Source organism: Elephas maximus, chromosome 27, assembly GCF_024166365.1.
Source record: "Elephas maximus indicus isolate mEleMax1 chromosome 27, mEleMax1 primary haplotype, whole genome shotgun sequence".
In the NCBI taxonomy this organism is placed as follows: Eukaryota; Metazoa; Chordata; class Mammalia; order Proboscidea; family Elephantidae; genus Elephas; species Elephas maximus.
In genome coordinates this window covers 13803788-13829884 of record NC_064845.1, presented here as the reverse complement: position 1 = coordinate 13829884, position 26097 = coordinate 13803788, and the positions used below count along the sequence as shown (strand labels likewise).

The following is a 26097-nucleotide window of genomic DNA, read 5'->3' as shown; positions in this document are numbered from 1 at the left end:
TCTTGATTTAATACAGAAAGATCCCTACTTTTGCAATTAGATAATAAATGTGATTTAAATGGGATATGTGTTATGTTCACACACCAGGATAAAGTTTGGAACAACTTATAATGGGGGGGGGCAGGGACCTTATCTTTGAATTTCTTTTGTTCTCTGATTACTGCCTGACAGTGATAAGCATATAGTTTATGCTTATAAATAACAGCAGCTGTCAGTCTGTAACTCACTGTTAAAAATCTATCCAGTATGTCTTACAAATGAATGGCTTCCCTTCCCACACAAACATCTTCACAAATTAACGTTAAAAGATTCCTATAAGTTAGTAAGCCCAATAAAAATCTCTCAGTAATACGGTCAGATCTACTTAGGTCATCTGAATAGCACTGAGTTTACTTTTGGCATGTGTTTAAGGCGCAAGGCAGTTTAAAAAGTAAAGTCTTTTACATGTTACAGTTACCATGTGACAGCAATGTGCAACTTGGTGTAAGTGAACTACTATGGTCCTACTGGAAACCCTGGTGGCGTACTGGTAGAGTGCTGTGGCTGCTAGCCAAAAGGCTGGCAGTTTGAATCCACCAGGCGCTCCTTGGAAACGCCATGGGGCAGTTCTACCCTGTCCTACAGGGTCACTATGAGTCAGAATCGACTTGACGGCAATGGTTTTTTTTTTGGTTTATGGTCCGATTGCAGTTAGTTGCTGTAGACTTGGTTCCAACGCATGGCAACCCCACATACCACTGGCTAATTTCCAGAAGCAGATCATCAGGCCTTTCTTCTCAATCTGTCTTATTCTGGAAGCTCCTCTGAAACCTGTGCACCACGGGTGGCCTTGCTGGTAAGGCACTTGGCTGCTAAACAAGAGGCTGGAGGTTCGAGGCCACCTACAGGCACCTTGGAAGCAAGGCCTGGAAGTCTACTTCTGAAAAATCAGCCACTGAAAACCCTGTGAAGCAGTTCCACTCTGACACGCACGGGGTCACCAACAGTTGGTGTCGAGTTGATGGCACCTGGTCACTACCGTCCTACCTCCATTTATTTACTTTTAGGACACAGACAAGAGATCATTGACAATGCTGCTCAATCATCCAAACCTCGTGAAACGAAAGCTTGCTAGAGACCTGCTTCTTGGGACTTGGAACTAAATTATTACTCTATTTTTTATACAAATAACACGCACCTTCTGCGTTTGTTTGCCAGCTGCACCCTCCCCCATGAGGTATTTTGGTAAGCATGCTAAGTTTTTTTTATAGCAACATTTGGAAGAGGACCGGCAGGGTGGCGCGTGTGAGGGTGCCTCGTGGGGAGGGGGGAGGGGGAGGCCGTGGCTGTCATAAAATCACAGGATGCGCGTTATTTGCGTAAAAATACACTATACCCCCTAGTAGCCTACAATGATTAGACAGTCGATACATATCTGTGAAGGAGTTAAACAGCAATATATTTCATACATTCATGCAAGAAAATAGTTGCATGGATTGGTCACACACTTGATTATTTTCTCCCAACTTCTTTAATGAAAATGGATACTTCTTTAAGAGAAACACAGCAATTTGTAGTAGACCTTTAATTACATGTTGGGAACAGAATTTTCTTTTACCTTTAAAGGACTTCTAAAAATAATTTTGATACGTCCATTTTTGCCTTATGCGCAACTAAAAAATGAAGCCAATCTCTCTTTGTTTAAACAAAGGTTTAAACATAGTTTCATGCATTAAGTTACCATGTTCCAGTCTGTTTCCACTTTTCTGAATATGGATTCCATTTTCCACACCCCATTCTCCCATCCAGAAATGGTTTGACTGTTATCTGAAACTCGGACATAGTGATCCTTCACAGTATTATAACCAAGGTGGAACTGTTTAGAAATCTGCTCATTTTCAGAGGGGATGAACACGGTTTCTTTTCTCTAAAAAGAAAGCAGAATTAGGTTTGCAACATGACAGAAGATGTAAAACAAACCAACAAACAAAAAGAGGATCTGGGTTTTGGGTTATGTCGATTGGGAAGAGACTCCTCCCTTGAAAATATTATGACTTAAGAAAGGCAAAATTTTACATTGAAAAAGAAAAATTGGTGCCACTGGACAATTCTCAAATTATTTTATGATTAAACATAAACAATATGATGCTAATATAGCAATGAACATTACTAGAAATACAGGAAATATAAACAGGAAACAAAACTCAACTCTGATTTACATTTTTGTGATTTTGTGTTTAACCTGAATCCATGTTTTTCATTTCCACCTCCACCACCATCTTTTACCTGGACTATTGCAGTAAGGTATCTTACGCAAATAATGCGTGCACTACAGGGTTTTTTTGCCAACTGCTCAGTCCCCTCATGCACTACTTTCCTAGGCACCCTACATGCATTATAGGTATGGGCATGTTATTTACGTGGGTGCATTAATTGCAAAAAAAAATACGGTAGTCTCTCAAACTTGACTCCCAGCTTTCACCTCTTACCTCTCGTATCCATGTTCCACACAGCAATGAAAATTATTTTAAAAAATAATGTAAAAATAATCACTTTCCTGTTTAATATACTCCAGTGACTTCCCACTGTACTTAAATTCCAAACTCTTTACCAAGGCTAACAGGGCCTTATAGGATCTGTCCCCTGCCTATTTCTCCAAGCAGATCTCTTGCTATTCTCTTCCCTTTGGTCTCTATGTTCCCACCACATTACTTTTCCTTTAGTTCCTCAAATAGGCCCAGCTCCTTCCTGCCTCAGTGCCTTGACACATGCTGTTCTCTCTGTCTGGAATGCTTTTCTGTCTACTCTTCGTATATTTGATGTTTTCTCTCCCTTCAGGGCCCCACCTAAAGCCATTTCATCAGAGTAGCCTTTCTTGATACCCTAAGCCAGGTGAGTACCTGGGAGGTAGAGTTTGAAATAATTCTGTACATGTGTGAAATTACACAAAAGCTCATGTCTTTAAATTCCAGGCAAATATTAATCTAAGGGATTAATATAAGATACTTCCCTACTTCCTGAAATCTCTGAATGACTCTAAGGTTTGAGAAAGATGCTGTATTTATCCTGAGTCTTTCTGTGCCATTCATGCAACCGTCCCTCCTCCTGAGACAAAGGCAGAGTAGCCCAGTCTAAGAAGCCTGTTTCTAGATTAGGATTTCTCATCTGCATTATCGCTATTTTGGACCAGATAATTCTTTGTTGTGAGGGGCTATCCTGTTTGCTGCAGGGTGTTCAGCAGCATCCCTGTCCTCTAACCACTAGATGACAGTGCGCCTTTCCCCCTCCCCCAGCCTCTCCAGTTGTGACAACTAAAATGTCTCCACACATTACCAGTTGTCCTCTGGGGCACAAAATCATCCACCATTAAGGCCCACTGCTCTAGACTGTGTCAACATCTTGCTATTATGTGTACTAACCAGTCAGGAGAGTTGGTGATGCATTTTTTGTGGGCGGGGAGGGGGGGAGGGCTACGTATTAAACAGTATAAAAACTCCAAATGCACAATAATCAATAAACAGTATATAAAAAAATCCGAGAAACACGAAGAGAAATATTTACAGGTATTATTATCAGAATTTTAAAATAGTGCCATTACATGTATGAACAAGGCGATAATTCCCTAGTGAAAGTATGGATTTTGCTGCCAAAAGGATAGAGATAAAAAAGCAGTTTATTTTTAGAAATTAATTTTACAATTATGAATTAGTATGCGAAATTTCAAAACAAGCACATGAGAACACTTTCCAATTTTTCTCTTCTCTTTCTTCTGCAAAGATATTTCAGAGCGCCGACATAATCCAAATGGAAATAAAATTAAAAAATAGCATTGTCTACTATTTTACAAAGGATTAACTCATTACCAAGTGACAAAGATAAAAAAAATATATGTTACTGAACATGGCATGTATGCAGCTAAACAAAGCAAACTGGATAACAGTAACATTAAGACTTTATGTTTTCAGTCTAAGATTAGGATAAATTTTTTTCTTTCTTGAAATGGTATCATCAATGTTACCTTCTTTTTCAAATTGACTGCAAGGTGCGGCTCTAAAATTTTTTAGGATTCATATCTCTCAAATTTATTTTTAAAACTTACATTCATTTCTAAAGGGGGAAACGATTTCTCTTTTAATTCATGGCCCTAATAGGGTCCCCAGTAATTGAGATTTTTAAAAAAGAATTTCAGAAGAGAGAACAATTTGCATATATGACCCAATTAATATTTTTAAAGTTTAATCAACTTACACGCATGTGAGAGGGAGCAAACCCATCCATACAAAGAAAAAGGAATGAAGACCTAAATAATTGCCATGTTTTAAACTGAAAACAGCTGTGAACTAAATGAGCTCTCTAACTGGCTTCATTAGATTTATCCTTGCAGCTTGCTCTGCATTCAGCACTGATTTCAATTATGTGAGTTTAGATCTTGTAATTCTATGGCTGAACCAACGCTTTCACTGCCTACTACAGACGATGGAATAAATTAAAAAGCAAACAGAATTTATTGAGGATAATTCACCTCTTTTAGCCTAGAGCCGTAAATTGCAACAACAGCAAACTTAGAAAAAGTAGATATAAAACTATCATTTGTTTGGAATTCTTCGATATTAATACTGTGATGGGTTCTTTTCCTTTCAAGCATTTTTGTTACTTATTTTCCTAGACACCTCATATTTAAATACCTTCCAGTGAATCAACTTTAAGCTCACTAAAGGCAAGGGACAGTCTGCTGTTCTTCCTTAGTATCCACTGCAGAACCTAGCACAATGCTTTTCACCTAACCCATAACTATGGGATGTAACTATAGAGACTGTATTTCCATTGCTCATTATTTAATTTTGGGAGATTAATTAAATGATAATATCTTAAAATAAGTTTGACAATATAATAGCAATCATAACAATAACAGTAATTTCAGATATATATACAGGCATCTATCATGAAATACATACTTTCATTGATTTAATTATCCACATTTTAGATTTTTCCCACTGTACTTTATAGTTTTCGTACGGCAAAAAAAAAAAGGCAAGACACAAAACACAGCTCTTTTAAGTGCATTAAACCCCCACTTTAAAAGACTTGAATAGGCAGTTCTTAAGAGAGGCTATCCGAAAGTTTAAAGAACAGGCACTCGACTTCATTAGTCATCAGCAAAATGCAAACGGAAATTACAATATGCTATTACTATTTTTTAGTTTTTATCTACCACCAGAACTGCTAAAGTGAAAACGAAAGGCAATACCAAGTGTAGGCAAAGATGTGAAAGAACCTCATATACTCCTGGTGAGAGTATAACCTGGCACACCACTTGGGACACTACTTGGCCGTCGTCTACTAAAGGTGCGCACACTCCAACGCTGACAACCTAGCAATTTCGCTCGTATTTACCCAATAGAAACGCAGACACACAGTCACTGAAAACATGTTATCAATGTTTGCAGCGGCGCAATCTGTAATAATGAAACACCAGAAACAACCCAAATGCCCATCGACAGTGAAACGGATAATTATATCAGTGATTTCATAAATAGTATTATTTAGGATGGTATATATTCATACCAAGGAATATTATACAGCAATGAGAATAAACATACCATAAACATGCAACAAAAGATAGGAATCCCACTAACATAATATTGAATGGAAGAAGCCACACACATTCAGAGTAGGTATGATTCCACCTACATAAAGCAAAATAATAGGCAATTCTAATTTATGATGTTAGAGGCCAGGATAACAGTGGTTGTTACTCCTAGGGATGGAAAGCAGTAACTGGAAGGGAACTCATGGCTGTTTCTGGGGTTTTGGTGAGGTTCTCTTTTTTTTTTAAGATTCTATTTCTTAGTCTGGTTGGTGGTTACACAGGCGCTCGATTTGTAAAACTTCATTAAGGTATACATTTATGAATTGTGTGTATTTCTGTATGTACCTCAAAGTTACACTGCACTAAATATTAAAATATTTACGTAATGTAAAAAAGAGAAAAATCTCATTTTAAAATGCTTTGCTAACTCATGTTATACTATGTCAATTTATTTAGTTCTCTTCAAATGTTCACATTTTTTAATAATTATGCTGCAAAGTTAACTGAAAGGTCACGGCCAATGCATTTTTCTGTAATCAAACAGCAGTTTGGGAAGCAGGAAACTGAAAAGAATATCAGGATATAATAAATTAAATACCTCTGGGCCCATTTCACCTCGGGCTACTCTCCAAGCCACAGACCCAGATGTTCTTCCACCCAGTTCTCCAGGTTTCGGAGTTTTGGGAGATATAAATTCAACGAGCTCCACAATTACCCTCTGGAGAAGTTCTTTTCTCCGGCTTTCTGACAAAGGTCGCTGCCTCTGTAATTCACGTCAAACAAAAACATAGTTAAGATTAGGAGAACGCCGAGGCCCGTTTATCTCTCAGCAAGAAGACACTTACAACATTGGCATTTTAAGGGGATGCTCAAAGACGTAACCAACTTTATTTCCACACATTCTTTATTTGGAAAATAAAATGGACACTGTGGGAAGCTTAAAATAAATTTACGTATTTTATGTTGAGAAATCATGGAACACCTCTTGCCACCTCTCCGTGGCCTCTAGTGTCCTTGCTTTGAGACGGGAGTAACAGTTTCTGCTTCGTGCTATGAAGGACTAGCTGGTTCAGACCAGTGACCAGCTGCCCTGTTGAGAAAATGAACAAAAGCTGGGGAAAACACACACACAGACACACATACAGACACCTGTTCCAATTCCAAGGTAACCGGAACTTGAGAAGCCAAGATTCCCAAAAGAAGAAATGAATCAGGGTGAGGCAAACCTACTGAAAAAAAAACAAAAAGGTATGCCTATTTTCCCTTCCAGGTATTTGCCAATTTTTAAGTGGCAATGTTGAGGAGAGGCTGAGAAGCCAAGAACAAAATGGCGGAGAAGGCACTGAAAAATGAGGCTGAATTTTTTTCATACTCATGGTACAGATGAGAAAATAAACTGGAGTTCAGAGCCTGCCAAGGTGAGGGGCCCTAGGAAATACTCCAGGTTTTCTGGTTAGAATTTCTGAAGGGCTATACTTAAAAGGGCAAATTCGAAACAGGATGAAACCTCACTGTGAATAAATTCAATAACTGATTAGATTAAGGCAATATACTCTGCCAGAAGGAAAATTAGTTGCTTTTGTTTTTCTGAATTATGAAAAACTTATGTATACAAAATAAAAATTTAATACTACCAAAGAGTATAAATAAAAAATGAGCTTTCCAACTTCAACACCAGCTCCTCTTCTCAGAAGTAGCCAATGTTAACTATTTCCTGTGCTTTGTTTCAGAAATTTCATAATGGACAAGCATATGTGTGTGTGTGTGTGTGAAAGAGACAGAGATTACATTCAAGACAAAACTACTTTGATAAATAAAACAGCACTTTATGTCAAGTACTATATACACTGAAATTTGTTTCACTGAACTTTGAGAAAAGACATGCCAATTTAATCTAAAATAACATAAGTAAAATGAAATATTTTATTTAAAATGAGTCCTCGAATTTTCAATGTACAAAAAGACATTTAGGACATTCAAATATTTTTGTTTGCAAAATAATGCTGCTACTTAAAGAATTTCAATGAGTTGAAAATTGGCTATTCTTGATTAAAAACCTCAAATATCCTCTCAAAAATGACAAATCCCAATTACACACCTGCTTATTAAGCCCGTTAATAGTTTCTCGAAGTAATTCTTCTTTAACCAGAGTTCTTCTAGAGATTACATCTTCATGTTTACAAGAATATCGCCAAGTGACGTCAACCACCTCGAACAAATCACAGAACATAAATATCTAACAAGATTATCACCATTAGTCTTGGTTTGCTAAATATGAGAATTGCTAGAATGAATGTAAGTGTTAAATGCAATTTTTAAAATACTATCCTTTATTTCAAATTAAAAAACCTGCAAAAGAAACTGAAGAGAATACGCTTTTTATTCATTTTCTTACAGGTACGCTTCCAAGAAAAAAAAAAAAAATTTTTTTTTTTTTAAAAGCTGAGGTAAAAAGACAAAATTTTCCAGAAAAAAAGCATTCTCTTTTTTAAAGTTATCTACAAAGCTGATTTCATAAAATTAAAAAAAATAAAAGCTTTTTCCATTTTTATTGCATTAAATTTATATTACAGAACAACTGATTTCTGACAAAAGTGCAAAGGACAATCTTTTCAAGAAATGGTGCTGGAATAATTGGTTATCCATACGCAAAAAAAATGACCTTCAATCCACATCTTGAACCATATACAAAAATGGACTCAAAATGGATCACACGTCTAATTATAAAACTTCTGAAAAGAAAACACAGGGGAGAATTTTTTTGATCTTAAGCTATGCAAAGATTTATTAGATACAATATCAAAAACCACAATCCATAAAAGAAAAATTGATAAACTGGACTTTATAGAAATTAAAAACTTCTTCTCTTCAAAAGTCATTGCCAAGAGAATGAAAAGACAAGCCACAGGGAGGAAGCAAATCTTTGCAAAACGTGTACCTGATAAAGGACTTTTATCCAGAATATGTAAAGAACTCTCAAAACTCAATAATAAGAAAACACAGCCCAATTTAAAAACAAAAAGCGGCAAAGAGGGCATACTGATGGCAAACAAGCACATAAAAAGATGTTCGATATAAATTATTATTAGAGAAATGCAAATGAAAACCACAATAACATACCACAACACACCTACTAAACCAAACCAAAACCAAAATCCACTGCCATCCAGTCGATTCCGACTCACCGCGACCCTACAGGACAGAGAAGAACTGCCCCACAGCATTTCCAAGGAGCGCCTGGCAGATTCGAACTGCCGACCTCTTGGTTAGCAGCCGTAGTACTTTAACCACTACGCTGTCAGTGTTTCCACACACCTACTAGAAACTGCGTTTCGTTTTACTAGAACGGCTAAAATTAAAAAGTCTGAACTAAGTGTTAGAGAAGATACAGAGAAAACTGGGAACTCTTATATACAGCTACTGAAAAAGTAAAATGGCAAAATCACTTTAGAAAACAGTTTTGCGGTTCTTAAAAAGTTAAACATACACTATGTGACCCGGCCATTCCACTCCTAGGCATTTACTGAAGAAAAAGGAAAGTGTATGCCCATGTAAAGACTTCCACGTGAATACCCAGAGCAGCTTTATTTGAAACAGTAAACAACTGGAAACTACCCAAATGTCTATTAGCAAGTGAGTGGATAAATTATCTACAGTACATCCATACAGTGGAATACCACTCAACAATAAAAAAGAACACGCTATTGATACATGCACACACACGGATAAATCTCAAAATAATTATGCTGAGTGAATGAAACTAGAACCCCCCTCCACCAAAGATTATATACCGTATAATTCCATTTATAGAAAACTCTAGAGATGCAAATTATACTGACAGAAAGCAGATCAGTGGTTGCCTGGGGAAGGGCAGGAAAGAAGGATAAGGAAACTTCTGGGGATAAGAGATATGTTTACCATCTTGATTGTGGTAGTGATTTCATGGGTATATACAGACCTCAACACTTATTAAATTGTACACTTTAAATGGATGCAAGTTTCTGTATGTCAATTATATTTCCCCAAAGCTGCCAAAAATAAATAAATGAATAATTGTGTTATTTATTTTATTCTTGGGAAAAAACTTTTTTTCTCTATGTCCTACCTCATCTTTAGAGAATGCTATCACATAGGAGATTTTCTTGCCCCATCCTACTTCATAAAGTAGCGGTTTGTCACAGACGTCTTCACATGCATCACAGTGTAGCCACCGCTGCTGAGAAGGAGAATAGACTTCTGTCCAGACATGGTCTACTCAAGTGAGAGACAAGAAAGCAATGGGAACACAACAGAAAGAGAAGCTAAGTTCATAAAACCAGAATGGTTTACAATTAACTATAACTATACACAAACTGCTAAGACTAGAATCACATAATAAAGTAATTTCTAACACTCTACATTTCAGTTTATTGAACATTTTGTGGTAGACCAGACTCTAGAACACTTGTATTTCAAAATTTCTATTTCTTTGAAATTCTTGAAAACGTACTCATCTTGTTTTTGGAATATTTCTCTTAATGCAGTTAGTTTAAGGCTTGATTAAAAATAATGTGTGCCAGAACTCCAAAGGTGGTGAACACATCGAACAACCTAAAAACACTGGACTCAGTCTGCCAATGCGATGGACTTAATGGCACTTTTGAAATCATCTTTAAGACTCAGAACCAGTAGGGAGACCCAACAGAGCCTCTCTTGTTCTTAATATTCTATGTTGGATTGTAATAGAACAATAACTGTTAAGTGAAGGTTTTATTTGAGTCTAAGAAAACAGCAGAAACACAAGCAAAACTTCAAAAGAGAGGAAAAGAACTTTATAACAGGTAGATGACACACGTCATTTCTAAATAAGGACAATATAAATTTCACGTGGCCTTTATACACTATTTTTATACGTTAAGGTTACTAAATCTTTTACACTAATTTGTACAAAAATAAAGATTTCTTTAACACATTATTATACAAGTTCTTATCCAAATAGAAATCATATTACTATAAATGTCATGGTAAACTGTTAATAAAAGAAGATGTATAGTGCGATGTACCAGGCAAAAGCTAGGTATATTACAGAAATCTTGTGATACCCACAAAAAATTCCTGTGAGGCATGTATTATTGCTATTTTCACAGAAAGCAAACAGAAGCTGAGGCTGACAAGGCTGGAAGGTAAGGGATAGAAAATGACGGGGCTAGACTGCAAACCCAAATCTGTCAGTGTGCAAACGACTCTCTGCTCATACCACGCTCTGTACCTGTGTAATCCCAAACATAGCGAGCTTCAAACCCTAACGCTCGGCAGCACAGTGTGAAACAATTGGCCCACTCGCCACACCGTCCACATCTTGTTTCCAAAAGTTTCTCAGGGTTATTATACCTGGTTTAAAAAAACAGAAACAAGTTTGATTCATTACCAAAATCAAGTATTAAAAAAATTGTATTACCTTTATGCTACCCAGTAATATTTCATAATTTCTTATTCATTCAATAAATATTGATTAAAGAGCCTAGGATATATGAGGCACTGTGTTAGAATTTTTGGTGAAAAAAGATAAATTAGACAGCGGTCCTGCCTTTGAAGGTTTACAGTCCAAACAGAGAGAAGGCATTAACACAGATAACTATAATAAATGGCAGACTGAAACAAACCACCCAACAGGTCAAATTTAGTGTACAGGAAAAGGACTGGGGAGAGAACTTGTATTTGAACTAGGCCTTGAAGGACAGCTAAGATTCAGACAGGCAGAGACTGTCTAGGAAACCTGCTTTAAGCATTAGCATTATTCTACCAAGTGCATAATTAGCTTATTATATTTAAAACTAAACAACTTTAAAAACTACTCAATACAGATTTTGTTGTTGTTGTTATTAGGTGCCGTCGACTCAGTTACAACTCATAGCGACACTATGTACCACAGAACGAAACACTGCCCAGTCCTGAGCCATCCTTACAATCGTTGTTATGCTTGAGCTCATTGTTGCAGCCACTGTGTCAATCCATCTCGTTGAGGGTCTTCCTCTTTTCTGCTGACCTTGTACTTTACCAAGCACGATGTCCTTCTCCAGGGACTGATCCCTCTTGACAACGTGTCCAAAGTAGGTAAGATGCAGTCTCGCCATCCTTGTTTCTAAGGAGCATTCTGGTTGTACATCTTCCAAGGCAGATTTGTTCATTCTTTTGGCAGTCCATAATATTTAATATTCTTTGCCAACACCACAACTCAAAGGCATCAATTCTTCTTCGGTCTTCCTTATTCATTGTCCAGCTTTGACATGCATATGACGGGAATGAAAATACCATGGCTTGGGTCAGGCGCACCTTAGTCTTCAAGGTGACATCTTTGCTCTTCAACACTTTAAAGAGGTTTTCTGCAGCAGATTTGCCCAATGCAGTGCATCTGTTGATTTCTTGACTGCTGCTTCCATCGGCGTAGACTGTGGATACAAGTAAAATGAAATCCTTGACAACTTCAATCTTTTCTCCGTTTATCATGATGTTGCTCATTGGTCCATTTGTGAGGGTTTTTGTTTTCTTTATGTTGAGGTGTAATCCATACTGAAGGCTGTGGTCTTTGATCTTCATCAGTAAGTGCTTCAAGTCCTCTTCACTTTCAGCAAGTAAGGTTTGTGTCATCTGCATATCGCAGGTTGTTAATGAATCTTCCTTCAATCCTGATGCCATATTCTCCTTCGTATAGTCCAGCTTCTTGGAATATTTGCTCAGCATACTGAGTATACAGACTGAATAAGTATACTTTAAACCATACATCTGTCAGTTTGTCATATTATGGGGGCTTGCGTGTTGCTACAATACTGGAAGCTATGCCACTGGTATTCAAATACCAGCAGGGTTACCCATGGTGGACAGGTTTCAGCTGAGCTTCTAGACGAGGACTAGGAGGGACCTGGTGGTCTATTTCTGAAAAGAGTTAGCCAGTGAAAACCTTATATTATACTTTTACCTTACAGCTGATGATTATTTTAAGTACTGTACTATAATTACTACCACAATTATCAGTATATGATTGTTATCAGAATTATCGTTATTCAAGGTTAAAAATTATGTATTAAAAGAAATGATTTATAATATTAAAGTTGCTATGATAATACTCATGTGCCCTAGTGGTGCAATGGTTAAGTGCTTGGCCACGAACCAAAAGGTCAGTAGTTCAAACCCACCAGTGGCTCCATGTGACAAATTTCAACCTAAGAAACCCTACAGGCAGTTCTACTCCGTCCTATAGGGTCGCTGTGAGTCAGAATTGACTTGACAGCACACAACAACAATAACGTGACAACACTCAATTTATATTCTAGGGTAAACCAGCTGTCATCAAGTCAATTCTGATTTCATGGAGACCTCATGTGTGTCACGAGTCGAAACGTGCTCTATATTCTTGAGTAGAAGTCAATAAACTTTCCTTCTAAAGGGCTGACAGTAACTGCTTTAGATTTTGTGGGCCACTTTGGTCTCTGACACCAGTATACAACTCTGCTGTTGTGGCATGAAAATAATCACAGCCAGTATGTAAACGAATTAGCTTATCTGTGCTCCAATAAAACTTTATTGACAAAAACAGATGATGGGCTGGATTTAACCTGCGGCTTGTAGTTTGCCAGCCTGTTCTAGAAGAATATATTTCCAATAATTAAAATGAAGATAAAAAGTTCATTTACTAAAAATTTAATAAATTCACTTCCAAACTTTCATTAAGAAATTGCTATGAATTTATTGCCCTGTGTATACCCACCTTGGGAATCGATTGGTGAACTGGCATGTATCACAGTAATGATCTTCTACTCTGTTTGCACCCCACTTCAGATCATCATCACTGGGGGATAACGAGTCACCTCTAGACCTCGTCAGGCCACCACATTTGCTGCACAAAATGTTATTCACCCAGTGAAAAAATTCTTCCTTAAACCAATGCAAAAGCTCCAGCAAAAGAAAATCCTCGTCATTTACAACGGTACCTGAGAATTAAAGCAAAGCCAGATAAGATCTACCGCTGACGAAAACTAATAGTCACTATTTCAGTAGCAAAATATTCACACGTTTTATTCTCAAGTGCGAGGCTGAAATACATGAAAACATAAGATTACCTAAAAGGTTTTCCCAAATAAGATGCAAGAACGAATTACCAGGATAAAATACTATGACAAGTGAAACTGTACCACTTTGTAACCTCTAATCAACACTATGGCATTAACATGTGAGCCAAACGTAATGACCTCTCAGGGCACTATGATCAGTTTGGAAATGATCCCGAAGCATGTGGGTGGGTAAGAAAACAAATCTTATTCTTGTAAATGTTTAAAAATGATTAATACTAAATTTGCTATTGGGTATATACAAAAGTAAACACAAAGCAATTATGAAATCGTAGACAGAAGTCACAGAATGCCAGATACTCTTTTAATTATTACACTAGTTTTTCTATCAGTGCTTCAACTGTACAATATAATCCAGCCATGGATACCTACCCTAAAACACCCAGAACCACAATCATGTCTACACTGTACAACTATAGCACGTAAACAGGACAGACAGTATTGTATTCATTATATCAAATAAAAAGATGCCTCTTGACCATATTCAAGATCATTACCTACAGGGAAGGAGAGGGGAACAGACCTAGAAAGACATACACAAGGGCTCTATCCTTAATGTTTTATTGGTAAAAAGTAATAAAACACACATGAAGGAAATATATGGCATAATGTCAGGATCTAATAAAGTTTGATGTTGGTTATAGGCATTTGATATATTCTATTCTTGTACTTAATGTTTGATATATTTCAAAATAATAAATACTACAGGAAAAATCTTTAAGAAAACAAAAAGGACAGAAATAACAGACATACAATGTTAATTCTCCACAAATTAATGTATAAATTAATGCATTCGCAGTTAAAATTACAGAATAGTTTTTCCTAAGATTACACAAGCTAAATAATACAAAATTCATGTAGAAGAGAAAATGCACAAAATGGGTAAGACAACTTTGAATAAGAACCATAAGCTATATCCCCTCTACTACATATTAATGCAAATTATAAAATTCTATTAATCAAAATACTGTGATATTGGTGAACAAACACACAGATCAATGAAACAACACAAAGCTCTGAAGATGGCTATCTAAATAAGAACACGTTATTTAACAGAGTTAGCATTTCAAAGCAATTCTAACAGGATGGACTAGTCAATAAATTACGCTGGGACAAAAGGCTATCCAAATACCATTGGATTAAATTAATTCATTAAACCAATATTTTATATATTTATTACTATAAATATACACATATAGAAGGGATTCTATAAAAAGTAGCAGTGGAAGACAGAGAATATGTTTACAACTTTGGTGTAGGGAAATCTTCTTAAGTCAGATGCAAATTACAAAATCAATAATGGAAAAAAATGAAATTTTACTACATTACAATTTAAAACAATTTAAGACTTAAAAGATAGGCTACTGTGTGTTGCTGAGTCAATTTCAACTCGTAGGGACCCTGTAAGACAGAGCAGAACTGCCCCACAGAGTTTCCTAGGGTATAATCTTTATAAGAATAGATCGTCAGGTCTTTTCTCCCATGGAGCTATTGGTGGGTTTGAACCACCAAACTTTTGGTTACCAACCAAACACTTAACCACTGCTCCTCCAGGGCTGCTCAAAAAAAAAAAAAAAAAGAACAAAAGATAGGCTAAATAGAACTAAACAAGGAATGCCAGGAGGATAAAGATAAAGAAAAGATAAACATCCAGAATATACAAAGAACTGCTACATACCACTAAGAATATTAACCAAACCATGAGGAAAATTCACAAAGACCATAAAAAAGTTCAATAATTTCATGAAGGGGAAAAAATACTCTTCTGGTATAAACTGAAAGACAACTTGGCAGGATCCATTAAAGTGTTAAAATGTCACATAGCCTTGACACTGTCCGTATCTTGCCCAGAGAAAACTCTTGCTCGTGTGTACCAGGAGGCATGCTGTGTAAGAGAGTGTTTACTTCAAGAGTGTTTAGAATAGAGACAAAAAGTAAAAAATCGCAATCTCTAACTACAGGAAGCTGTATAAATAATAGTACATGCATACTGTAGAACATAATTAAAAAAAAAGACCATATGAAGAAGTGAAAAAGATTTCCAAGATATGCTAATAAGCGAAAAATGCCAAGGAACTGAACATACCTGGGTTGCCATTTTTATGTAAATGCAACTTAGACCATTTCTACAGGTAACTATGCCCGTAAATGCACAGAAGAAGATATGTAAAGAAACACATCACAAGATGATGGCTCTTCCTGCTGGAAAGAGCAGTAGGACTCACTGATAGGGAGAGTTTAGCTTGTCCTGTACAATATTAAAGTTTTCCAACAAGAAGATATTTATGGATTCTTACAAAATTAAAAACGAATTTGTAGAAATATAGCATTGCCAACCTCTTCCTCAGTCTAGTCGCCACAGCACCAGAGTGATCTCTTTAGAAATACAAGGCAGACCGTGTTATCAAAACCCTCCAAGGGTTTTCCATCTCTTCAGAGTAAAAGTCAAAGTCCCTACTCTTATTCTTTCAGTTGGCCCCATGTGGTAGGCTGAAAATGCCCCTCACCCCAAAGATATCCATGTCCAAATCCCTGAGACCGATAAATGTTACCTTATATGGCAAAAAAAAGGGGGGGGGGGGTGTCCTTGTGGATGTGATTAAAGATTTTGAGGTAGGAAGATGATCATGGATTATCCAAGTGGGCCCTAAAAGTATCACACATATCCTTACGAAAGGGAACTAGAGGGAGAGTCTGCACACACAGAGGAGGAAGGGATACAAGGAGGAAGCAGAGAGAGATTTGAAGACGCTGGTGTTGAAGACTAGGCGATGTGGCTTCAAGCCAAGGAATGCTGGCAGCAACCAGAAACTGGAAGGGACAAGGAACAGATTCTACCCTAGAGTCTCAGGAGGGAGCACTGCCCTGTTGATAACTTGATATCAGCCTCCAGAACTTTTGAGAGAGTACATTTCTGTTGTTTTAAGTTATCAACTCTGTGGTAATTTGTTACTATAGCTACAGGAAATGAATACACCCCCTTACCTAACACTGACACGAGAATCCACCTCTTTTTGCCTTGTTCATTCTGCTACAGCCACTATGTCCTCCCTATCATACCTGCATATGCCAAGGTCACTCATCTCAGGGGGCCCTTGCAGTCGCTAGTGCCTTCTGCCTGAAAGGGAAGTCATCACAAACCAGAGAGGCCCTTCCTGGCAACGTTGTATAAAATAGCATGCTTCCTAGTCACTCTATTATCCTGATTTGTCTTCCTGACTCTAATCGCTACCTAAAGTATATACTCATTTGTTTTGTTTTTTCTGTCTGTCTCTTCCATGATAGCTGGGACTTTATTATTGTATCTTCAATGCTTAAAGCTGTACTTGGTACACAATAAGTACTCAGAAAATATTTGCTGAATGAAGGACTGGACAAGCTTCAAAATGCTACTTAGAAATGATATTGTTCACTGAAGAGTCATTATCAAGATGGAAGTCATGATCAAGAAAGGAAAGGAAGACAGCATCCTTACACTTCTGTGTTGCAAGTACTCCAAGTATAAATGAGCACATTTCCAGCTAGAAATATGAATACCCCACAAAGAGTAAGGCCCATCTGAGGGAATCAGTGTTTCTTGGTGAGGCAACATCCTTAGTTATGGCTCAGAGAAATGCAAGTGGATTCCTATCTGTATAGGGCAGAAGCTCAGACATGCCAGAGATATGGGGGCTTAAGGGAGGCTTGACTTTGGTGCTAAATTCTGTGAAGATAATATTTACAGCATAGAGAGTTTTTTAAAAAAATACAATCAAGACTTCAACTTTCTAAATTTAACATCTTCAAAAGTACCACATAAATATAAACATTTCTAGGAACCTTTCAGTGACAAAAATAAAGCTAACAAGTTTCGGGCCTAACTCTACGAAAACCACTGACATCAGTGTGCAGAAGAGAGGAAATGAGAAGAAAACAGGTAAAAAGATCAGCAGAGGTAGTCTTATCTTTAGACACACCACGGTTTCACCTTTATGACTCAATATTATGCCCTCCACCCCATTTTTTAAAAAAAAAATTTTTTTTTTTTTTTTTTACCCCATGTCTTCATACTCGATTTAGCAGGCCAAAGAATATTTTATTATCACTTTTCTAAAATGACAGGGTTTTTCCTCTTCTGAAAAGGTATTTTACCTATATCTAGAACACTCAATCCGGACAACGCTCCAGTCTTCCAGATCAGAGCTACCAAACTATGCTTCTCTGAGCCTTAACTATCTCTGGAGGTGCCTCAGTGGGCAGGGTTTCAAGGTCCCCACGTCTGCTTCAAATCAGAATACTTTTCCTAGTTTATATATTCCGAGTCAGATTTCATCTGGGAAGGAAAAAAAATCCCACTGCATAAAATGAATGAAAAAAACCCACGAGCCTGGCCAGTGGAGGCTTTGTTATCATCTGAGTGCCAGACAATCACTGGGGCAGAGACTGTCAGTTGCCACACGACACCCACTACACATTTCTTCCTTATTTACAGAATTCCAACTGACTTGGGATAACAACGCACCAGCTAAAAGGCTAGAGGTCCTAGTAGTCTCCTTTGCAGCTAAGTGGGGCCAAATGATTAAGCTTTTTGTGGGACTTCAAAAAACCCTGTTGCAAAAAAAGAGGCTCAGTTTACAGGTATAGTTTTTTGCTTTTTCACCCTTCTTCCTGATGCCCGGTCTACAGATGTAACAGCTCTAGCAGCTATCTCAGACTATGACGTGACCTAGAGGATGGAAGCTACGTATGGCAGAGTCAAAAGACAGAAGGCACCTACGTCTCTGGTGAGGACTTAGAGCTCACCACTGCTATCAGACTGCCATATCCATAATATCTTACACGAGGAAATAAACTCTAAGCCAAGTTATTGCTCATAGTCCACCTTAACCTTAATATACTCATTATGCCTACCACATCTGTCTTAGGCTGTATGTTCGTGTGTGTGTGTGTGTGCGTGTGTGTGTGTTTGTGTGTACGGAGAGGGAGAGAGATTTATCTCAAGGAAATGGCTCATACGGTTGTAAAGGCTAGGAAGCCCCAAGTCTGTGGATCAGGCAATCAGGCAGGTGGCTTCTCCTGTCTCATACAGTTGCTGATAAACTCGAGATGGGCAGATCAGACAGCAGGCCGCTGAATCACAGGCTGCAGAGTCTGACGAGTCCCAAGGTCTGCAAGTAAGCTGCTAGCTCAAGTCCCAAGAACCTGAGGTTAGATGATGGCAAGCCAGATGCAGGATCCAGAGCGGGAGCCTTGCTGGAACATCCATTCATATAGTGGAGGCAGGCACACCCCCAAGAAAACTCCCTTTCCACTGACTGGCTGTTCACAGCAGGTCTCAACATGGAGTTGATGATATCATTACATAACTGCCAAACCACTGCGAATCCAGGCCGAGCCAAGTCGACACACACCCTTAACCACCACAATATCACTTATTTCACTACATTGCCCTCACTGATTCCTCTTTCTCTTCCTGTATCCTCCTATAGGTGATTCTTGAGCAGTGTTATCCGAGAGAACTTTCAGCAATGATGGAAATAAATCCATATCCCTGTCTGCACAGTCCAAGAGGGTAGCCACGAACCACGTGCACTTACTGAGAACTTGAAATGTGGCAAGTGTGAACAAAGAATTCAATTTCTATTTTAATTCAAATTAGTTTAAATTTTAAATACCCACATGTGGCTAGTGCTACCCTATTTTCTGGAACGTTTGCAGTCTCTCCCCATCCCCCTGTGTTTTCAGTCTTGGCCATCTCATATACTTGCATAGCTTGACTTATTAAAGTGTATTTCAAGCTTTGACCTCTTGTTAACCAAGCTCCAGGTCTTCATTCAGATGATGTCCAGCAGGTACCTCAAATCAGGCTCTTCCTTTCGCTTCAAAAACTGATCCCACCGACTCTTCTAATTTTCTCGTTGCCCAAATTCAAAACTAGGCACTCATCTCTGACATCTTCCTTCCTTCCTTCCCATAAACTTCAAATGCCGATATTCCATCACCCCAGCAGGTCTCACATGCATCTTCTCCCTTGCAGTCTCAATACCATGTCTGCTCTCTCAGTCCCTTATTCCTCTATGACTATTGTGTCTTAACTCATCTCTCCCCACACTCTCTTGATTCTTTCACCTTACAAGATATTGCTGAATTAATTTTCCTTCAGCACGGTTCTGATATAACTCACTTGCTTAAAGCTTCAGCGGTTAGGCTTGCTGAATTAAGTTACCAAGGACACCTGACTTCCCTGGGCAATCACTGTGTTTTCTCCTTTCTGACAAATAAGGTTATATAACATTTTTGCTATATGTTCAATCACAGTAACAATACAACAGCAGCCTCATGGCTAAAAAATGTGCTTCCTCCTATTTTGGTCCTTATTTTCTTTCTCCTATTTCAAAGACCTTATTGGATACACTCTTTGTTTCTTTTTACCTCTAATTCTTTACGGAAAAATTAAAAGCATAAAAGTAAATTTGGTATACATTGCTCTGCCTGAAATCCAGTGTCAGCCAAAACATGTCCGACTACCTGATCTCCTGCTACTGCCTTACACACACCCTCCACGGCCAGATTGTATTAGTCATTGTTCCCCAAATAGAGCCTGCACTTTTCTGCCTCCATGCATGCTGTTCACAACACTCAAAAAATCCCTGACCTCTGACCTAGTAAGTCCTTTGACATCTTAGATTACAAATCCAATTCATCCTTCATGGCCTTTTAAAAAAAGCTCAGCTTCTTTTCTGATTTTCACCATGCCCTATTACCAACCTGATGTGTTCTTTCCTGTCTCTTTTAACTAAAACTCCACTATACCACTTTTATATTTTTAAGTCTCGTATACACACAAATCTTAAAAGTAGTCTATGTGATGGGATTATGGATGGCTTGTTTCCCCATTATTTTCCCATTTTTCTACAAAGAACATGCATTACCTTTATCATTAGAATGAAAAAAAATATGCTGGAATAAAGGTCAGCAGGGGCCATCAGCAGGCTTTATGGAGAAGCGAGTCTTAGCTGCTGGACTTGAAGGGTTCTCAGTACACTGCCAAGATCATTCTCACTGTCAAGGCTGATGCACACATGCATCAGGATTACCCTACCATTCACCTCACTGATGCTCCTTTTTGTAGACTCTGCATTCCTTGAGCAACTTCCTGATTATGTGCCAAGAAGGAGAGAACGTGCTGGACACAAAAAGGAGTGTTTTGTCTCTGAAATATTTCTCATTGTGATTTATTCATTTGGCAACATAATTGTTTTGAAACTGTGCTTCTTACATTTGCTGGACCCTAATTCACACTCACCAAACCCGTTGCCCTGGAGTCGATTCTGATTCATAGCTACCCTACAGGGGATCCACAGTGGTTACGAGCAGCTGACCTCTTAACCACTGCATCACCAGCTGCAGAGCTATGGCCACTGACCAAAAGGTTGGCAGTTTGAATCCACCAGCCCCTCCTTGGAGACCCTATGGGCAGTTCTACTCTGTTCTATAGGGTTGCAACGAGTTGTAATCGACTTGCCAGCAATGGCTTTGGTTTTTTATTTTTGGTTTGAGTCACACTCGGTTGTCTGTATATTTTCATTCTCCTCCCCAGCTCGAATGCTCCTTAAGGCAGAGGCTATTTTACACAACTGAGTAGCCCTGCAGGGCCTAGCCCCAATGACTCCACACAGAATGTATGGCATTTATGTAAGACATCATAGGAACACAGTACTTGGAAGTGAGACAGAACCTCAGTGATCATTTATTGATAAGCTTTCTAACTAAAAAAAAAAAAAAAAATGAATTCAAGAAGATGAGTAACTGTCTCATGATCTTGTAACAGACCCACAGCTGAAGATCCAGCTCATTAAATACAAGGAATGTCATGATATTAAAATAGATGCAAATCCACCAAAATAAAAGGGACAGTAAAAATATCTAAATAATATATGTGAAAAGTGGTTAAATGGTTGAAAAAGGAAGAGACGTATAGTCAAACGACCCCTCAGAAGGTCTTCCAATTTCAGCTCCACCATGTAAAGAGTTTGGAAGTCACCCCTGTGTTTACAAATCATAGTTGAACAAACTGAAAATGAATGCCTTTTCTTGGACCCGTCAGAGAACTGAGGCTGCAGGGCAAACCACCACCCTGAAAATTTGGAGAGACAGTCAAATACACAGCATCTTAGCCAAGATCTGCTTATCTGATGCAGAAGCTATTGGAGCCAGAAACTGGTAGGAACAAGTAAACGGGAATTTTGACAAACTGCTCAAGGCTGAATGCGGGCTAGCTTGAGAACGAGAAATGCAGTCTTCGGGGGTCCCCACGCTTTAATGGGTTCTACCTCCAGGAACCCTACGAAGTTCTCTTACTGAAGAGCCAAGAAAGATTCCCTCCTGGCTCTGACATGGGGGGTGGGGTGGGGAGGGAGGAGTAGAAGTTACGGAATATACTCAGAGCATTCTCCACAGCAAAGGTCTACTGTCCAGGAGAAACAACGACCATAATCTAACCTAGGGGGAAGAGCACACCCCCGACGCCAGCCCCATCTAGCCTTCCTGTCTCATGTAAGGAAGGAAAAAGCTAAAGCACACTTGTGAAGGACACAGCCCAGAGATTCAGGCCCACTAATACACTGAGATTTAATCATAAGACTATCGGGTGCTTCCCTTCCCCTGTGCCTTACCATCCCCACAACAGGGTTCCCGGATAACAACAGTAGCCTATAACTGAAAGAGCCGCAGGACTCACACTATATCTGGGGAGGAATTCTTAGGGAAGCCCAAGGACAGCAGGGGAGACAAAAACAAGAACGCTACAGGCATGCATCACTTAACGTCTGCTTGGACAACATCTGACTGCGGATACATCTGTGGTCCTATACGGTGTTTTTTGTTTTGTGTTTAAAGGGAATACAGCTCTCCTTTTATTTATTATTTATCTCGATGGTTTTAAAGACCCCAAACTTCCAGAGTGAGTGAGCAGCGGTGCTCCAGGGCGCATCCCAATCCTCGTCCTCCACCTCCTCCTGGCTTCATCCACCTGCCCAGCAGCCATGCAGCCTTTCACTCCTAGTGCAGCGCAGCGCCTGCTACAGCTCCTCCACTCCTGCCACAGGTGCTGATGGCACCTGCCAGGCCCAGGGCACTCCTGGGCTCCCGGCTCCAGGCAGCAGCTGCATGTGATAAGGAAGTGGTCACACCAATAGTGCAGTGGCAGCCAGGGCCACCACTGCCAGCTGCGCTCCTGGCACCCACACACACAGTTCTGGTGGCCACCTCTCCATGCCCCCCGGGCAGCTCCCCTCAACTGTGCACCCGACCGACACATGCAAAGTTCCAATCTGGCTGTGGGTGCAGCCCCTGCTTGGCCAGCCACACACCCAGCAAGGACGGCCTTCTGTATCCAGTGGATCCAGCTCTTGGGCTTTGTCCAGCAGGCTCCTGTAAGGTTTTAATATAATAGGCTTTATAGGGATTTAGCTACAGATTGTACAGGGACTGCCTGTATACAATACGGTGTTCGCAAAATGGCCAAATCACATAACATCCTATCTCACAGAACTTATCGTCGGCGTTAAGTGCCGCATACCTGTGGAGGATCGGGAAACCTCTGACACCTGTAGCTACTGCAAACATAAAACACGGTCCAACTCCTAACCATGTTGACATAAGACCTCACACAAAAGGTCTATTTACCTTCCTTGCTATTATCCAATACATCATGCCCAGCTTTCAACAAGAAAATTACAAAGTATGCTAAGAGGCAAGAAAAAACACAATCTTTTTTTAGAAGAGGCACAGCAAGCACCAGAATCAGGCTCTGATATGGCACAGGTTTTGGAATTATCAGGAAAGGAATTTAAAACAGCTGTGACCAATATGTTAAGGGTTCCAACAGAAAAATTATAGACATGCAAGAACAGATGGGTAATGTAAGCAGAGAGATAAAAACTCTAAGACAGAATCAAAAAGAAATGCTAAAAATCAAAAACACTGTAACAAAAATGAAGGATGTCTCTGATGGATTCATCAGTATGCTGGACATGGCCAAGGAAAGAATCAGTGAGCTTGAAGACAGGTCAACATAAACTTCCCAAACTGAAATGCAAACAGAATAAATAATGAAAAAAATGGAAAAAAGCATCCAAGAACGGCGAGACAATTTTGAAACTGAACAGAATATCTAAGAGCTATGGGAAACTGAAGCACAGAGATAAAGGTAAAATAAGATATGTGTAAAAAGAATGCCAGGAGAAGAAAACGGGAAAGGAGCAGAAGAAATATTTGAACTAATAATGGTTGAGAATTTTCCAAAATTAATTAGACACCAAACCACAGATCCAGGAAGCTCAAAGAACACCAAGCAGGATAAATACTAAAAAATATACACCTAGTCATATCACAAGGAGCTCTGGTGGTGCGATGGTTAAGTGCTTGGCTACTAACCAAGAGGTCAGTGGTTAGAACCCACCAGTGGTTCCTTGGGATAAAAGACCTGGTGATCTTCTCCGTAAAGATTACAGCCTAGGAAACCCTATGGGGCAGTTCTACTCTGTCATATAGGGTTGCTATGAGTTCAGAATCGACTTGACAGCACACAACAACGACAAAAACAGGCATATCATATTTAAACTACAGAAAACCAAAGACAATGGGAAAATCTTGAATAAAGCCAGGGGGGAATAAAAGTGTTTCCTATAGAAGAATACGGATAGGAATTACGTCAGACTTCTTGTTAGAAACCAGGCAAAGAAGAAGACAATAGAGTGAAATATTTAAAGTGTTGTTGGGGAAAAAAAAAAAACCCCCACCAACCTACGATATGTCAGTGAAATTACCCTTCAAAAATGAAGAAGAAACAAAGACTTTCTCAGACAAACAAAAACTGAGGGAATTCATTGCCGGCGAACCTGCCCTGCAAAAAAGAAATGTTAAAAGGAGTTCCTCAGGAAGAATGAGGGTGGTATAGTCACAAACTCAGATCTATATAAAGAAAGGACGAGCACTGAAGAAGGAATAAACAAAAGTAACATAAAATCTTATTTTTTTATTCTTAATTGATCCAAAAGATAATTGTTTAAATATTAACAGCAATAATATATTAAGCGATTATAGGATATTGATAAATGAAAAGAATGATAGCAATATCATAACAGGCAAGAAGGAAGATAGGAATACTCTGCTATACGGTACCTACATTACACACAAAGCAGTATAGTGTCATTTGAAGGTGGACTTAGTTAATATGTATATTGTATACTCTAGGACAACCAGTAAAAAAAAATGAACCCCCCAGGGAATATGATATTAAGGACTGACCTAACAGACAAAATACAGTTACAGAAAAATCCAAAGTAAAAATGCTATAGTACAAACAAATGTAACAAATCAACTCCTAAGACAATTTGTGATAACAATTATTGGGTAATGAATGTGGCGGGCACTGTTCTGAGTCATTCACGTGTACTGACTCATTTATTTCTTAAAATTATCATCCCTATTTTCAAATTAAGAAATTGAGACACAGAGATTAAATTACAGGCAATCCCTGGACTATGAACAAGTTCCGTTCCTAAACCTGTCTGTAAGTCAAATTTGTATGTAAACTGAAACAGTTAGGTAAACTGTCAGGTAACAGTTTGCTACTAATGCTGTCGTATATTTCATGGAAGGAGCCCTGGTGGCTCAGCTGCTAACTGAAAGATCGGCAGTTTGAACCTACTACCTGCTCCATGCGAGAATGATATGGCAGCCTGCTCCCATAAAGATTAACCCAGTGCCGTCAAGTCGATCCTGACTCATAGCGACCCTGTAGGACAGAGTAGAATTGCTCCATAGGGTTTCCAAGGAGCGCCTGGCAAATTTGAACCATAAAGATTACAGCCTTGGAAATCCTACAGAGCAGGTCTACTCTGTCCTACAGGGTCACTAGGAACTGGAATCGGAATCGACTCAAGGGTAATGGGTTTTTTGGGGTATCTCACAGATTTAGAGTTCTACTATATCTATAAAAAATTCACATACCAATGATTAAACTGCAAATACATATTCAGGTAAAAAAAAGTTTAGTACAATTTTAATAGACAAGTCCATGTGTCCATATATATGCAATAAAATTACACTATTACTATTTCTTAAATTCAAATAGCAACTGGATATACATAAAGTATACAGCAAAAGGTACTATTTCAGTGTTTCCCTTTATTTTGCAACTGATGCATACTTAGCAATGAATGATTACAGAAAGTCACTACCTTTATCCAATTTTCTAGCTCTGGATAACTTTTCTTGCGATCTCCTTTTCAGTTCTTGGACTGGGATACAAGCCAATGCTTTCTCCTGGAGAGCAAGGTTCTCATAGACCAGCACATGCTGACCATTGGACTGAAGCATCTTTAGAATAGTTGAATTAGCAGTAACCTAATAGGAAAAAAAGAAATTACTGAAATTAGC

The 26097-nt window shown here is 38.6% G+C and overlaps 1 protein-coding gene across 3 annotated transcripts in view; it reads right to left on the bottom strand.

Annotated features, from left to right (window-relative positions):
- The window catches only part of NGLY1 (N-glycanase 1), a 65256-nt gene that overhangs the window by 7158 nt on the left and 32001 nt on the right, over window positions 1-26097 (bottom strand). For 2 of the 3 annotated variants that reach the window (XM_049870800.1, XM_049870801.1), the window contains exons 4-10: window positions 25899-26064; window positions 13314-13536; window positions 10818-10939; window positions 9675-9820; window positions 7668-7778; window positions 6168-6332; window positions 1721-1906 (exon numbers count right to left, since the gene is read on the bottom strand). In XM_049870800.1, coding sequence (XP_049726757.1) covers window positions 1721-1906; window positions 6168-6332; window positions 7668-7778; window positions 9675-9820; window positions 10818-10939; window positions 13314-13536; window positions 25899-26064 — 1119 coding nt within the window. Of the gene's footprint in view, window positions 1-1720; window positions 1907-6167; window positions 6333-7667; window positions 7779-9674; window positions 9821-10805; window positions 10940-13313; window positions 13537-25898; window positions 26065-26097 lie in introns of all 3 variants that reach the window. The other variant, XM_049870799.1, reaches the window with a different exon arrangement.